Here is an 11363-nt window from a genome sequence, read left to right as displayed (position 1 = left end):
ATACAACCGATCGAATAAAATTGGATGGTTTTGATCCATCGTAATTTCCTTATTTATTATATTTTTTTAAGAAGAGATAATATGAATATACGATAACGTATGATACATATGCAATAAATTTCATGAAAAGTCTTGTTTAAAGTAAATATGGACTATATCAAAATGAATCTTCTAAATTTCGCAATAATAGTTTGCGTGACTATATTTACGGTCTCGAGAGTCTCTTGTCGCCATTTCACTATAAATACATGCTCTCAAAGCTCACACTGTCACACATCCTTCACACCAAAACCTCTTTTCTTCTAATAAACCAAAGTGTGCTCGTGTATCTAACAAAAAATAAAAATAAATGGCAGTCTCCAAGTTTCTTGTTGTCTTGGCTTTGTTCTTTACCTGCTTATCTCTTGCTAATTCAGATCCATTTCGGACTCGTCCCTGGGAACAAAGTAAATATTATATATATATAATTATAATTTATCTTTATACTCTCATGAAATCTATAAATATAGAATATGTAGATCACCTTTGTTTTTTATACATAGTTTAGTTATATGATCTATGTTCTCTATCTCATATATATACTGATATACATAGTGATGGAATGGTACTTATACACAATTCACAATATATATACAAACAGATGAAATGGTGAGTCCCAATGACGGTCTTGATACCGTTGATACGGATGCGAAAGAGCCGGAGCAAAATGGTGGAGGATACATTAGAGGTTGGTGCAGGCACGGTTGCTGCTATGCGGGAAGCAATGGCTGCATCCGCTGCTGTCGTTACCCGAACGAGGAAACTAACAGTGTGGGGATGCAAAAACGTGGTCGCGGCGGTTGCAAATACGGTTGTTGTGGTAGCTATGCTAATGGACAGTGCAGCGCATGTTGTAGCCGCAGCCAAGTCGCAGAGAAAGCCAAGAAAGATGAAGCTTCTCCAGTTTGGGCTCAAGGCCGTCCCTGAAAAGGGAGCTATTACCATATAACGTATGGCCACTTTTAATAAGCACTTGTTTTAATACAATAAAATGATACTGACGTATCTTAGATGGTACGTGGAATAAAGTAAGTGGCCTTTTTATATATGTTTATTTTGTGTGCATGCGTTCTATATATGTTTCTAAAGCTAGGTTTAAAGGATACTTATCTCTAATTCTCGAAGGTATCTGACTTCGAATTTCAACCAATTTGATGCATATATACTCGTATGGGTAAATAGAGTGATACTCCAACTCCACGAAGAATTTAATTAAGACAAAAAAGTAACTGTAAAATTTACGTCGATTTTGAACATTAGTGCAATGGCACTCAAAATTCTCCAATATGGGTCCAATTCTGGACTTCCGCTCCCCTATCATCACCAGACCTTTTAAAAAAAATGTCATGAGACTTTATTAATCCACCTTAATTTCATAAATCGAATTATGATCTCTCTTATTTTCGAAACTACTTTGAAGTATGTTATTTTTAATGAAAAGCACCTGATTGTTTACATCTAGTTTTCCTTTTGCTAAAACAATAATTGAATAAAATCAATTTGAATGTTTATTCATCTTTAATAACCATGGAAAAAATATTTTGGTTTCCCAATCATCATCAACAAACAAGTTTTTCCAAGTACCAAGTTGTTTAGTACAATTTTTTTACATTTGTTTCACGTCGAGTTTTTCCTACCTCTGAAGTAATGTAGAAAACCAGATTTTCTTAAACAAATTTAAAAATACGTCTAAATCTAGCCTCAAAATATCCTCAATATATATTCTCAAAATCCAAAGAAACACTGACCCGAATCTGAGTTAGTTGGTTGTTCCATACGTAATCACCCGAAAAATCATGAAATAAACCAAACTTAGGGAAATATATTTGGAAAAACGTTTTACAAATTTTGTGGAATTGAACATTTCCCTTAGCCACACTGATGGTGGAGAAGTGATTCTGCTACTGTTACTACTAGTCAATCAAAACATCTTTGAATGGGCCAAAATTATTCTCTTAATCTTGTGGCCCATATTTGTCAACATGTGGGCCCGTTTGTGATTTTCTAAGCCACGTATTCCAAAGCGGTCCCTCTAAAATCGACCGTTTCTCCATTTGTATCCTTGTATTATTTTGCATGGCACATAACTGGTCAGGGCCCAATTTTCCCACCTTTGTCTTTTCAATCAATCACAATGATTAGTTTTACTCAAATCAAGCTTAACGATTATCCCACTTACTGTCTTTTATACAATATGATTCTCGATGTGAAATACTACTATATTACATGGAATAAAAGAAACTAATTTTTAACCAAACAAATAATCGTGTAGAGGATAATAAACTTTATTGAAGAAAAAAAGTTAAAGCTAATTACTTTATTTTTTAAGAGATAAAGGTTCTTTTTTTGCCAAGAACATGCATGAAAAAACAGAAACTAAAATAATATCCCAATGTTTCATATCCTAAGCAGGATTAAAAGACTCGTACGATGTGGGAAAGACAATAGAAATTATATTCCTAATTATATGCCTAACATGGTTTCAACTTTATGAATGTAACAAATATTTTTAATTGACACTAATAAAATGCCACATCATCAGTTCCTCTGATTAGGCCTTAGCGGATAGGGTAGAAAAACTAGAAACGGATAATTTAGAAAAGGGCATGACCGTAAATGTGAAACCTTTCTATGGGTCATTATTTAAAGACTCTCCGCACACGCATCTTTCTCGTCTCCTTTTAATCGCATTTATAATCCCGAGAAGACGAAGAGAAACGGAACAAACAACAATCACAGAGAGAGCTATGGCGTTACGAAACAAGAGGTTAGCGACACTTCTCTTCTCCATTCCCGGAAACTCTCGGGTCTGCAATTCCGGTGGGTTTCATCACGGCTCGGATCGGATCGCGAGAACCGGGGCATTGCTCAGCCGCTGGATCTCCTCTGCTTCGTCATCTTCCGCTGTTGTGGCGGAGGATGAATCTGGAGGGATTTACGGATTGGGAAGTGTATTGAAGGAGTACGAAGATTACAGGAGATCGCTCTACGGCGAGTTCACGCACAAGGCTTTGCTCGTCGACGCCGTTGGTACTCTCCTTGTTCCCGCCCAACCCACTGCACAGGTCTGTCAAAAATCTCTTATTAGTTCTTTTGATTCAACGATTTCACAAATGCTTCACATGTTTCGCATGCTTTTATCTTGCTCTGTGATTGGAAAATCTCAGAAAAAAACTCAGATTGAACTTTGATCAATTGAAAGCGATCGATGGTTTTTTTTTAATTGTGTTTATGTTGGGAATGATAGATGATTCAATGATGTATTGTGTGATATCTTCTTGTATCTAGAAGCTTAGAAGGAAGATTTGAATCTGCAAAATTCTAAGTTCTGTTTGGGATTCTGAATTGTGTAGATATACAGGGATATTGGAGAGAAGTATGGAGTTGAGTACTCGGAGGCTGAGATACTTACTAGATACAGAAGAGCTTATCAGAAACCATGGGGCGGATCTCATCTCAGGTATCATCATCTTCCCTCTTCGTGTTTCTTCTACTTCAAGAAAATCACCACTTATGCAATATTTTCAATCTGTTTAGATGTCAAATTAGTGTTCTGCGACATGAATCATGATTAAGACTCTAGTGATGAATCTCTAGCGAGTGAAAATGTTTCAATTTTACTCCTTTTTTTGCAGATATGTAAACGACGCGAGACCTTTCTGGCAATATATAGTGAGTGCATCGACAGGCTGTTCGGATTCTCACTACTTTGAAGAGCTTTACAACTATTTTACTACAGAACAGGTTCGATCTCCGTTACTATTTCTCCATACGCTTGAGGAAACACCTTAAAGTTTGTTTCTTTCTCTTGATATTTATCTCCTTTTGCTTTGCCAGGCGTGGAAGCTATGTGATCCAGAGGCAGAGAAAGTGTTCAAGGCCATTAAAGAAGCGGGTGTAAAAGTTGCCATTGTGTCCAACTTCGACACTCGATTAAGACCTCTCCTACGAGCACTGAGATGTGAAGACTGGTTTGATGCTGTGGCTGTTTCAGCAGAAGTAAGATCATTACTTTTTTTCCTTTACGTCTTTTGGTTGATGATCTGAAACGTTTTTGGAGCTAGTGTGTATTAAATGGTATTTGGTTGATTGTTCCGCAGGTTGAAGCGGAGAAACCAAACCCAACTATCTTCTTGAAAGCTTGTGAATTGTTAGGAGTTAATCCAGAGGATGCGGTTCATGTAGGAGATGACCGTAGGAATGATGTATGGGGCGCTAGAGACGCAGGCTGTGACGCTTGGCTCTGGGGAAGTGAAGTTACTTCATTTAAACAGGTAAACGAATCTCTCTTATTTCCTCAAAAACTCTCACAAGATAAAAATCATTGGTAACCGAAATTGAATGTGTTTTTTTTTGTTGTTGCTCTGAAGGTTGCTCATCGGATAGGAGTGAAGGTTTGAAGCAAAGCATATGGGAGAAATGGATGGGAGAAATGGATGGGAGAAATGGTTCAGACATCATTGTGAGGCGGCTTCAGTTTTAGCTCTTTTTTTTTTTTTGTGAGCAGTTTTGTACATTTGATTAATCTTTTGTAGTATAATGTGTGTAATATATGTTGCCGACCTGCCGCGTATGTAAAAAACCAGAAAATAATCTCATATATATAAAATAAAGATCAATAAGGTTTCATGATCGTTTATTGGAACAGTTATAGCTCGAAGATGCACAAAACGAAAAATATAACAAAAGAAAACACCTTTAGTATTGACCATTTATTATTTCAGAAGAAGTATCATTAGAATAAGCGTATAATATAGTATCATGATAAGAATAAGCATGAAAAACCACACTAATAAGGGGGAACACACAACGTCTGAAGGATATCGACAAGGTAAAAAATCTTCTTCAATTTCTTGAGGATTTTACGTCGATCCATGTTTTGTCCCGTCACCGTTAGTACATCTAGATCCAAATTAAAATCTGCATACTCAAATCCTAACAAAAGAAAAAAAAACATCCTTACGCATTGTTCAAAATGTGAAAGTCAAAATAAAATGATCTACATCTAATATAAAATACTCCCTACAAATGAATTAATTTGGTTCAGTAAAACGATTGGGATGTGTTAGTGTACCTCTACGACGAGACAAACATCGAAGTGCTTTCTGCCTGGCTTCTTCGTTATAACCTTGATACTTAAAAACAATTCTCGACGACTACAAACAATGAGATAAAACTAAAACTTTTAGTAAATTTATCAAGTAAAAAACCACATCTCTGAATTTGTATAGTCGTATATTTATATTTTGTAATAGGTTAATTTGTTAAGAAAAGAAACGAACCATCTATTGAAAAAAAAAAACTAAAAAGTTCGAAGATGATGAAGAGAAGAGAAGAGAAGATGGTGGAAAAGAATGTAACTAAAAGTTTACAAATTACAACTATACGGGCTTGCTCATCAACCTCTATAAATAAAATAAAATCTGAGTTCTTTGTTTATTTTATTTTCAAAACGGAAATTTTGAAGATCATTGGTAAGCAAGATTCAAGACGACTAAGAAGAATGGAAATTTGGAGTTTTGTGGATCTAGAACAATGGAAGTTTGGAGATTAAGAGAAGGAAACAGGATATTATTGTTTCTTTAAGAACATAAATATTTTTAGTTTTTCTATATAAACAAAACTAAAAATAAAAATGTACACTAAAGAGTATATTCATTCATTTAGCAATATAATTAGTGATATGACGCCTACTAATTTGATGGCGTGTCTGTTTCAGCAGAAGTAGCATTACCCCTTTTCGCTTATATATTGATACGATTCACTTTTTTTTTTAAAAAGGATATGATTTGAATTATTAGTTAATTTTCCTATTCTCATTAGCATTTCGGTTTCTAAAATTCCCTTTTCTAAGTTGTTGCGTCTTAGGGTTTTAATTTATATACATGTTATGTTTTAGTCTTTTAGATGTTAAAATCATCCAGGTAAAGAATGCTTTGGAGGTTTCGACCTGGTTAGGCAGATGGACATAGGAAAGATTTTTAAATATGATTTGAAACGTTTTGAGAGTGAGTGTGTATTATAGGTTGAAGCGGGAAAGCTTGTGAACTATTAATAACTTAAACTGAATATATTTTTTTTTTGTTCTGCGGGTTGTTCAAAGGAAAGGAGTGAAGATATGAATCAAAGCAAATGAGAGAAATGGTCAGACATGTCCGGGATTTCATTTTCTACACGAAGTTTTGTACATTGGATTTCTCTTGTAGCTTAATGCGTGTATGAAACACATGTTATCGCTTATGTTAAACAAAATAGAGAAAAAAGTATAATAAACGATCAAGAAAGTTTCATGATCATTCTTCGATCCAAACGGAAAGTCTAATACTGTTTTTGATATTTGCTTGCAAAATTTACAAACTTGAACCTCGACAATGTAATGTGTGAGCAATACCAAAAGTTACTAACATAAGCTTCCTCTCCAGTACCAAAACTCTAAAGTTTCAATATTATGTTTCAATTAGTCCTTACTCCTTAGCATATCCTAGAGATGCATACTGCATACAGTCCATCGTGTTGCGCTATTTTGAATCTCTTTTCTTCGTAGCTTACACAGTTAAACAATAATCTTAGGACCCATTATATTTAGATAAGCCCATTAGAATTGCCCTCAAAATAGCGACCAAAAAGCTTAAATATTGCCGTCGTCAATTCTCCTCGTCCAAGACTAGAATCGAGGCATTTTTTGCCCCAACCGAGATGACCGGAGTTGACATTTATACAATTAATAATGATACAGATGTTTTTTTTTTTAAAGTAAGCCAATTACACTATAAGAAATTAGTTACATAGGGAATCTACATACCGACATAAGTTAATTATAATAAACACGAAATGCTTATGTACATGCTTACTGTTTAATCTCATCATAAATAGATTCTAATCAGGAGAAAAGCATTAATATTTCACGTGATTTGTACGTGCCTCTCAACATTCCACGTCAACCAGACCCGTGTATCCCTCGTGTACCTCTCAGCGTTTGTCTTTGTTCTTTATTTTGTTTAAAAGACAGTTGACTCTTTTCTTCCAGCTGCAATTTTTTTTTTAAGTTCTATAATATTATTAAACCGTAAACGGTGTATACAATAAGTTTACTAGCCATCTCCGTGGCAAATTGAATGTTGAGTACAATGAGATAGATTCTAATGATTTCTTTGCCAATTGATCTGCCGCTTGATTCCTTTCTCGATTCACCAGTTCAAGGGAACAATAAGGAATACGTCTTCATGTATCTAATTACACTTACACTATTTATGTATTCTCTAATGGGTTAATTTCTCTGATCTTATACAAATTTCTAACCGACAAAAGAAGGAATTATCAAATTAATATTATTTCCTCTAGCTCTAGTATAAATTCGTAGATAAAATATCTATATAGAATTAATATTATTTAAGAATAGTTTTGCTAATTTTTTTAAAAAATTAAAACATCTATCTTCATAAAAACAAAACAAGTAACAAATCATTTTTTTGTTTACAATTTTTTTTTAATCTATATGCAAACGTTTTTAACATCTTTTAAAATGAAATGGAAGTACTTTCGCATTACATAATTTAAATTTGTATAATGACCTAAAAATAGCATTAAATCTCCAAAGAAATCTTATATTTCATCGTCTCATATCAAAGAGTTGTATAACATGCATGTATTTGTATTTAGGCCTAAAAAAAAAACATGCATGTATTTGTTGGTCAACCGGTTAGCCTTGGAACATACTCCTGCTTGGGGAGAAAATGCTTAACCACGTGTCAATGCATGTCCACCCGTGACCCACACATTTCGCCCTATAGTATTAATTTTAAAATTTATATCACATATATATACTTTTATATTTATATATACAACAGAGAATCATTTTGTTATTTTTTTATTTTTTATTTTTGGATTCGTGTGCATAGATGATATAAATATAAATGAGTGAGACATAAATAATCCAACTAACTCACCAGCATAATCCTAACCGAAAAGGAGTCTTTTAAGTGTCTAAACCCAAAATGTGTGCACTTGTCCCTCCATTGTTTCCAAATTTCGGCTGGCCTTGCGGAGACCATGGTTTATATGAAAACGACGACGTAAGCAACACGTTTCTTGATTTTCCGTTGCCGGAGTTTCAAGTGGCTCATCGGAATGTTTCGCTGGAGAGAAATACAATATTAGAGATAGAGAATCCCGTCGCTATGAAGAAGCTTAATCACAACGCGAGCGAGCGTGATCGTCGCAAGAAGATCAACGCAATGTTCTCTTCTCTTCGTGATTGTCTTCCGGCCACCGATCAATCGGTAACATTTAATTCGAATATGTTTATTTGTTGACTTTTATAAGAATTTGAAAGAAAAAAAACGTTCCATAGTAATGTTCTTTATCGTGTGTGTTTCTTGCAGAAGAAGCTAAGCGTTTCAGCAACAGTTTCACAGGCATTGAAGTACATACCAGAGCTGCAAGAGCAAGTTAAAAAGCTGGTAAAGAAGAAAGAAGAGCTCTCGTTTCAAATATCAGGTCAGAGAGATCTCGTTTACACCGACCAAAATGGTGAGCCAAAGAAAGGGGTCACGAGTTATGCATCAACAGTTTCTGCGACTAAGCTCGGTGAGACCGAAGTAATGGTCCAAATTTCATCGTTACAGACTGAGAAGTGTTCGTTTGGGAATGTGTTGAATGGTGTAGAAGAAGATGGATTGGTTCTCTTGGATGCTTCATCTTCAAGGTCTCAAGGAGAAAGACTCTTTTACACTTTGCATCTTCAAATGGATAATTGCAATTTGAATTCCGAAGAGTTAAGTGATAGGTTGTCGTACTTGTACGAGAACTTTGGAAAGTCGTTTACATGATGATCCAATAAAAAATGATGTACAATTTGTTCTGTTACTCTCTTTAAAACTCGAGACTCTTGAGAGATAGTACGAACCTTCTGCCTAATTTAGAAGGTTTTTTTTTGTATAACATGTTATTTTGTCAAAATAAAGGTTTGTTTTAGAGTTAAAGACTTAGATGTGTTTTGTGCAATCCGTAGCTAACTCCAAACCAAAGAAAGGGATCTAAATATGAAAATAATCAGACAGTGTCTTATTTTAGGTGGCATTAGTATATATTAGCTGTAACTTGTAACAGTAATTATATGTGAGTCGTCCTACTTATTGAAGCTATGAATGATATAATTTGCAAATAAATGCTCCACGTAGACCTTGGTTTGAGGGATGTCAAAAAAAATAAAATAAAAAATAATAAACAGACGATGGTTTGAAGTTCGTCGGATCTGATTCTTTAATCTCTGTTTTACGCAAATAGCTATGCTCTTCATTCTTACGTTTTTTGCTCTTATCCACTATATTCTTTTGTAGATGTTCACATTCTTTTGTTGACTAATAAATTTGAAACTTTTTAAGAAAATGCTCCACTTACACTTATTATAAGTCTGTCCTAACGATTGATGAGTTATAATAATCATTGAATTACATGTTATAATAAGTAATCCATGGATATTAAATAAGATTTCGACCACGGAAACTATAAGTTTAACAAAAAATGTTATCTTAAATAAGTTTGTGACTTTATAATTTTTCTGTTCAAGTTTCCTATTTATGTGAGAATCCAAACAATGTATCGACAATACTATACAGTGTTAGAAGATAATTATACTCTTACCAGCAATAGTAAGTTATAGTAGTTCAGAAATGATCAGATGAATCATCAAATTTTGGCCCTTAATTGGAAATAACTTCGGCCCAGTTTGTTTGACAAATTATTAAGTTGAGACGACAGGCACAGGTTATACTACAAATTATATACGAGAAACATCTATCTATTTTTTTTTGTTTTATACGAGACATGGTTACAAATGACTTTTATGTCACTTGCCCGACGGAAAATTTGTTTAAATCTTTTAATTTTTATATTCAATTTTTGTGAATTATTTGTACTGTCTTAAAAATCTAAGATGATCGAATCTATTACGCACATAGTATTGTAACCAGTGTGTAGTATTAAAATCTTTCTTTAACACACAATGTATCTTACCACTGATTCATTTTTTATTTGTTTTTTTTCTGTTTTGTAACAAAAAAAAATTGCAACAGGGTTAGGAATAACCTTTTTTTGTGTGTGTCGACTGCATAACGAAGCTGTAAAGCCTACCAAGTTGGGAACGAGATGATCGAATAAATAATGAAACTACTTCAAATAGAAAGAGTTGAAAATAACCAAATGGCCAAATAACAATACCAAAGAAATGCCAAATCCACGGGAAAGCATATAAAATAGCGCCGTTAGGTGCAATGCATTCTCTAAATTCTAAATGTATGAGGAATGGTATTATTTCAATATTTTTACAGGCACGATCCAACTTGCTTTAAATTCGAAATGTTCTATTTTTTGTAACCAATTTCATTTTTTATTGAATATGAGTTTTGGTGAATACATTTACTGTCTTCAGAGGCAACATTGTTGGAGGGAAAAAACACATCATTGAGTTTTTTTAATGACGTTTTTTGTAAGGTTCAGATGCAAAATTTCGTACTCACAAAAACAAAATGTGTTGTGTTTATGCTCTTTCTTTTTCTTTTAGTCTAAATGGTGGTCATATGTCCCACTTTTTACTTCCTATGATGTAATTCGTATCCAGTTGAACTAAGAATGACATATAAGACTTCAAAGTTGAAACCACTAACTAAACAAGTTATACATTTTTGTTTTGAAAGTATATATGTAGTATATATATATATATATATATATATATGATGTTATTAGGTATGTGATAGACTGTACATGTACAGATTTGACATGCATAATAATTACATATAAAAAATGTGTTTTGACTAACTCCACAATGTCAAACAAAACAAATGAAAATGGAACCAAATGAGTTATCAATAATAACGTTTTATAAATTAAAAATAATTTGGGTTTGTTCCGTTTATTTAGTCTGTTCATTTATATACCACAAAGTTCAGTTATTGTGGTTGATGAAAATGAGGATCAATGTACTAAAATAGAAGTATTTAATTGTATATTATTTTATTAAATATACGTATATACTCCCGTTTGTGATTTTCTCAAGAAGGAGAGTTTAGACAAAGAAGAAAGGACTTCCTTGGGAACAACAAAAACAATGTACAGAGAAGTACATTCAGCCTCCGGTCACCGTCAACTTACCTATAATATCTATCTAAAGCTTGGGATGTTCATGCATCTACCTTTTCTCGTTGCTTGCAGTAAAATATTTGTTGTCCTTTTATTCTTTTTTTGTTTCTTTTTTAACGTTCTTTTATTCTTCTAGAGGTTTCAAGACAAATAATAATGATGAAGCTAGATAAATTTGAAATAAACAA

At 33.6% G+C, this 11363-nt stretch overlaps 3 protein-coding genes across 4 annotated transcripts; all 3 read left to right on the top strand.

Annotated features, from left to right (window-relative positions):
* Positions 1-232: 232 nt before the first annotated feature.
* LOC18027733 (late embryogenesis abundant protein M17) lies at positions 233-1113 on the top strand. The gene is made up of 2 exons (XM_006411328.2): positions 233-446; positions 641-1113. Exons 1-2 carry the CDS (start codon positions 350-352, stop codon positions 964-966), a joined length of 423 nt encoding a protein of 140 aa, XP_006411391.1. The 5' UTR covers positions 233-349; the 3' UTR covers positions 967-1113.
* Positions 1114-2718: 1605 nt separating this feature from the next.
* Positions 2719-4684, top strand: LOC18027732 (haloacid dehalogenase-like hydrolase domain-containing protein 3). Its single transcript, XM_006411327.2, has 6 exons — positions 2719-3104; positions 3393-3499; positions 3675-3783; positions 3877-4038; positions 4140-4313; positions 4410-4684. Exons 1-6 carry the CDS (start codon positions 2787-2789, stop codon positions 4437-4439), a joined length of 900 nt encoding a protein of 299 aa, XP_006411390.2. The 5' UTR covers positions 2719-2786; the 3' UTR covers positions 4440-4684.
* Positions 4685-8033: 3349 nt separating this feature from the next.
* On the top strand, positions 8034-8867 carry LOC18027731 (transcription factor bHLH100). 2 transcript variants are annotated; one of them, XM_024148232.1, is made up of 2 exons: positions 8034-8318; positions 8424-8867. In XM_024148232.1, the coding sequence occupies exons 1-2, from the start codon at positions 8034-8036 to the stop codon at positions 8865-8867; spliced, it is 729 nt and encodes a 242-aa protein (XP_024004000.1). The 2 variants fall into 2 exon arrangements, with proteins under 2 accessions (XP_024004000.1, XP_006411389.1); XM_006411326.2 differs by having other exon boundaries at positions 8421-8867.
* The last annotated feature ends 2496 nt before the right edge of the window (positions 8868-11363 follow it).

The sequence above is a fragment of the Eutrema salsugineum genome, unplaced genomic scaffold (assembly GCF_000478725.1).
Source record: "Eutrema salsugineum unplaced genomic scaffold, Eutsalg1_0 scaffold_10, whole genome shotgun sequence".
NCBI lineage: Eukaryota > Viridiplantae > Streptophyta > Magnoliopsida > Brassicales > Brassicaceae > Eutrema > Eutrema salsugineum.
The sequence above is the reverse complement of the archived record's forward strand: the minus strand, read 5'-3'. Positions and strand labels throughout refer to the sequence as shown.

Coding starts and splice junctions, on each gene's coding strand:
- LOC18027733 (XM_006411328.2), top strand. CDS start 350: ATGGCAGTCTCCAAGTTTCTTGTTGTCTTGGCTTTGTTCTTTACCTGC. Junction 447..640: donor GACTCGTCCCTGGGAACAAA/GTAAATATTATA, acceptor ATATACAAACAG/ATGAAATGGTGAGTCCCAAT.
- LOC18027732 (XM_006411327.2), top strand. CDS start 2,787: ATGGCGTTACGAAACAAGAGGTTAGCGACACTTCTCTTCTCCATTCCC. Junction 3,105..3,392: donor CCGCCCAACCCACTGCACAG/GTCTGTCAAAAA, acceptor TGAATTGTGTAG/ATATACAGGGATATTGGAGA. Junction 3,784..3,876: donor ACTATTTTACTACAGAACAG/GTTCGATCTCCG, acceptor TTGCTTTGCCAG/GCGTGGAAGCTATGTGATCC.
- LOC18027731 (XM_006411326.2), top strand. CDS start 8,034: ATGTGTGCACTTGTCCCTCCATTGTTTCCAAATTTCGGCTGGCCTTGC. Junction 8,319..8,420: donor TTCCGGCCACCGATCAATCG/GTAACATTTAAT, acceptor TGTTTCTTGCAG/AAGAAGCTAAGCGTTTCAGC.